Source organism: Fragaria vesca, linkage group LG2 (assembly GCF_000184155.1).
Source record: "Fragaria vesca subsp. vesca linkage group LG2, FraVesHawaii_1.0, whole genome shotgun sequence".
In the NCBI taxonomy this organism is placed as follows: Eukaryota; Viridiplantae; Streptophyta; class Magnoliopsida; order Rosales; family Rosaceae; genus Fragaria; species Fragaria vesca.
This window is the reverse complement of record NC_020492.1, coordinates 556,880-561,488: the sequence shown is the minus strand read 5'-3', so window position 1 is coordinate 561,488 and position 4,609 is coordinate 556,880. Positions and strand designations below refer to the sequence as shown.

General features: G+C 37.9%; 1 protein-coding gene across 1 annotated transcript in view; it reads right to left on the bottom strand.

Annotated features, from left to right (window-relative positions):
• The window catches only part of LOC101313768, a 10,580-nt gene extending 7,895 nt beyond the window's left edge, over positions 1-2,685 (bottom strand). Inside the window, exons 1-3 of the mRNA XM_004291957.1 lie at positions 2,181-2,685; positions 1,695-2,049; positions 784-1,165 (exon numbers count right to left, since the gene is read on the bottom strand). Of these exons, the coding sequence (XP_004292005.1) occupies positions 784-1,165; positions 1,695-2,049; positions 2,181-2,685 (1,242 nt within the window). The remainder of the gene's footprint in view (positions 1-783; positions 1,166-1,694; positions 2,050-2,180) is intronic.
• Positions 2,686-4,609: the final 1,924 nt, after the last annotated feature.

Below are 4,609 nucleotides of genomic sequence, written 5' to 3'. Positions count from 1 at the left end.
GGCATGCATTCGATTTTTCCTTAGAAATTAATTTGGGGAAACATAAATATTTTATTTATTATTTTATTTTTGTCCACTCACTCTAACGTTATTAAATGTTTTCCCTTGGGCCCTTCGTTTTAAATTGCCCAGTCTGCAGAGTTCGGGTTGGATCTAGTAGGAGACGAGGCATAGTCACCCGCTTTTCTGCCAGTTTTCGCCAGTAGGTTACCTGTTCAACCTACTCGTGTTTTCTTGCTTCCGCTTGTGTTTAGTAGCTCTGAATACTTTAGAATTTTTGTATATTATGTGTTAAATTAAGAGTGTAATATTAATTTTCAAGTTAGGGTTGTCCATCTGCAAGGGAGATTTTCTTAATCTTTTCAGTAAATTTTCCTTGGAGGTGGTCCCCGCACGACTTACTCTGGGTTTCAGGGTGAAATTCGGGGTGGGTCGTGTCATAATTGGCATACGATTCCCATATAATAGTTCAACGACGGTAAGCAACACCCCGTAGTAAGGTTGATCGCTCTCCCCCGGTGCCATTACCCCGTAATTTTGGGTCTTCCGTCCTTCGTCTCGTTGTAATGTCACAAACTTGACACTGTTGACAAAACATGCCGCACTTACATGATGAGCTTGTGGTTTACATGCCAAATTGTGCAATTTTGGGTTGTAACGCGCATCACCTCGTTGTTGCAGCGTAAACATCTGGAAAGTTGTGGAAAATATATTATTGTTGGGTAAATTGTCACAATATATATAAGAATTGTGGAAAAATTATGAAACTTATATTAAACGTACCCATTCTAGGAAATAATTAGGAAACTCTTTTTTATGCGTCTCTTCATGCTTGTTAGGATATGCATCTGTAATATGGTCCAGATGATACTCCCTGTACTCATTGACTTCTGCACAGTTTTGCAGAACATACCAATGAGCCTCAATGAGCTCTGCATCAGTTAATCTCTCTGTATATGGTATGTTTCTGAACGGCTTCACGAGTTCTAAAACAACCGAGAGATTAAATTGAGGTGCATTTGTTGCATCATTTGCTACGATGTCGTCCTTATTGAAGATATATGAGTTGCAGTAGGTTACACACTCATGTGCAAGGTATGTCTCGGCAATTGACCCTTCTGGGTTACTTCTATTTCTAACATATTTCTTGTAGCCCCCGAGTTGCCTGAAACATAAAGTTAGTTCTAGTGTAGTGTACACTATATATATATATATATATATATATATATATACAGTTTCTATTGAGAGCGAAACTTCACTTTGAAATTAAAGTGTGAAGTTCCTTATTTGACTTAATTTTTTGTCATATTTCCACATCTTCACCGTTAAGTTTGTAGAACATAATGCATAGATCACTTCTGCCAAGTTTCATTGAATTTAATGATCGTTTGGGTTTTCATAATCGTTATTTACACAAACAGTTCTGAATAGACAGATTTATGGTCCGTTCGTTGATTTAATCTGATTCGGTACCTTAACGATTACCAATTTGGATGAAACTTGGCCAGAGTGATCTATGCATTAGGTTCTATAAACGGAACGGTGAAGATGTGGAAATATGACCGAAAAGTGAGTCAAATAATAAACTTCACACTTTAATTTTAAAGTTGAAGCTTCGCTCTGGATAAGAACTGTATATATATATATATATATATATATAAATGGATGAAAGAACATCTTTACATAAATTCTACCTTTCAATTGGGAACATCCATGTGTCATGAATAGGACCGGAGAGCAACACTTGTTCTGGAAGATGGATCATGAGGTGAATCATGATGTCAAAGAAAGCGGGCGGGAAAATCCTCTCTATTTTGCACAAAATGTAGACAATTTCTTCTTTCATTCTAAGGACATATGACTTCTTAAGCTCTCTAGTACATAACTTCTGAAAGAACCTCGACAAAACTACTAAGACCTCCACCACATCAGAATGCAAATAGGGTCGAATAACCACCGGTAGAAGACATTGCAGCAATACATGACAATCATGACTCTTCAATCCAAGTATCTTATTCTCCGCCACTTTTACACATCGAGATATATTTTCTGATAAGAAACACCATGAAACCAGCTGAATACATTTTTCTTCAAAGTGGGCTTAACACAGTAAGGTGCAAGAGGCATTTTCGGGGTTGATCCATCTTGTGTTAGCTATAAATGCGGGCGTATTTTCATACGCTCAAGATCCAACCGCGCTTTGATAGTGTCCTTATTCTTTTCCTTAATATTGAGAATTGTTCTCAACACACTGTCACATACATTCTTTTCTATGTGCATGACATCTAGGTTGTGCCTAATTCTCAATTTCGACCAATAAGGTAGTTCAAAGAATATACTTTTCCCCGTCCAGTTCCCGCTCTCATCTAGTTGTTTTGGGTTGTTGGTCACTACTTTCGGATCACTGCTCTTTTGTTTGAAATCAATACCATTCAAGTACTCTAAAATTTGATCACCAGACCACTCCTGCGGTTTCGGAAGAAACTCTTGTGAGCCATCAAAAGTTTCTGCATCTTGTCGCCATTCGTGATCCTCATCAAGCGATCGATGGCTTCCCAAGTAACATACCTTTCCAGCATGCCAACTAGAATCTATGCCATCACCGTACACTGGACAAGCCTTATACCCTTTAGTGACATGAGACGACAACATACCGTAAGCAGGAAAATCGCTAATGGTCCACATCACTACTGGTCTCATCTAGAAGAAAGTTTGACTATACCTGTCAAAAGTGGATACTCCATATTCCCATAATTCATTCAACTCATCAATCAATGGTCTCATATACAAATCGAGACACTTTCCTGGAGATTGCGGACCTGGAATTAACAACGTCAGCATATTATACTCCTTCTTCATACACATCTCACGAGGCAAGTTATACGGGAAAACAATAACAGGCCAAGTACTATGTGACAAGCTCATATTTCCAAAAGGATTGAACCCGTATGTTGTAAGTCCAAGTCTTACATTTCGAAAGTCTGCTGCAAAATCGGGAAACGATCTGTTAAAGGATTTCCAAGCCTCGCCATCTGCGGGGTGTTTGAAAGTGTCGTCATCTGTCCTCTTTCTCCTATGCCATCTCATCTTCTTTGCAGTGCGTGAAGACATGTAGAGACGCTTCAATCTAGGAATTAACGGGAAATAACGAAGCACCTTCCAAGGAACGTTTTTCCCCTTCGATGAAGGAGATGGCTTATACCTCGATTCCTTGCACACGAGACATATATCAAGGAATTTGTTATCATCTCCATAAAACAAAATGCAGTTATTCTTACAGGCATGAATTTTCTTATAACCGAGGCCGATGTCATTTAGTAAGAGCGCACCTTATAATAACAATCAGGAAGGTTATTTCCAACAGGAAGCATGTCCTTAATAAGAGCCAAAATCTCATCAAAACCCGTGTTGGACAATCTGTTCTTCACTTTGAATTGCATCAGTGATAAGATGACACCTAAAACAGTTTTATCACTCTCAGGGTATAATGTGGTGTGGGCTTGCGCTACGCTAGGAGTTTGTTATACTTTTCGTAATCAGTGGTGTCAACGTTTGAGAAAGCATGAGTTCTATCATTAGTGGTATCATAATTTGTTTCTTCATATCTTGGGCAAGATGGAAAAACATCATGTATAATGTTCATAGCGGGGTCTATGAAAGACCCGGCAGTACCACTAGATGAGCATGGATGATGACTATGTCGTCCTCGGAAATCGGCCATTGTAGGTACATGATCTGCTACATCACCATGATGTGTCCATGTAGTATAACTACACATATTACCTAATCTAGTCAGGTCATTGTGCATTACGGCATTTCCGCAACTGTCTTCCACTCTTCTAAATTACATTGTCTACATGGACAACGAAAATGTTCCACTCCATTACTATGTTGAATTGCAAATGTCATAAAATCGAGAATTCCTTGCATATAATCCTTGTGACCTCTCCGTAACTGCATCTAACTCTTGTCCATTTTCAGAATATGCTGTCATAAGAGAATCAAAATAAACACAAAGTTAGAAACAAACAACAAATTAAACATATATTCACTTCTTCTTCTTAACCTTATGCAACCGGTTAGGGTCATAATCCCATTCGGGTGCACATGATTTTGTTTCGCAGTTTACAGTTCTTGTGTTTTGTGTTTTCGATCATGGGTATAAATTTCGGCAACATCTCCTTACAGTTCCTCAAGTGCACGAATATCTATACCTAATGTGCACTCAAGGAACGGTAGCAAGAGACCTCGTCGAAATATATACCCACGATCGATAACGCAAAACACAAGAACTGTAAATTGCGAAACAAAATCATATGCACCCAAACTTTCCAAAAATGGGACAATTCAAGAATCATTTTATCAAACACAGTTGTGACAAGATGATTCTCGAACGGGATTTCTAAGGCTAATTAAATATTGATGAATGAAAGAATTTTATCATTCTTACATCCAACACACAACATAATCTTTTGAAATCACAACTGATTTCCATAACAAGCAACAATTCAATATATATATATATATATATATATAATCCCTTTTTGCTACATCATAATCACACATGCAAGATGTATATATCATAATCACACAAACTACACTATCAACA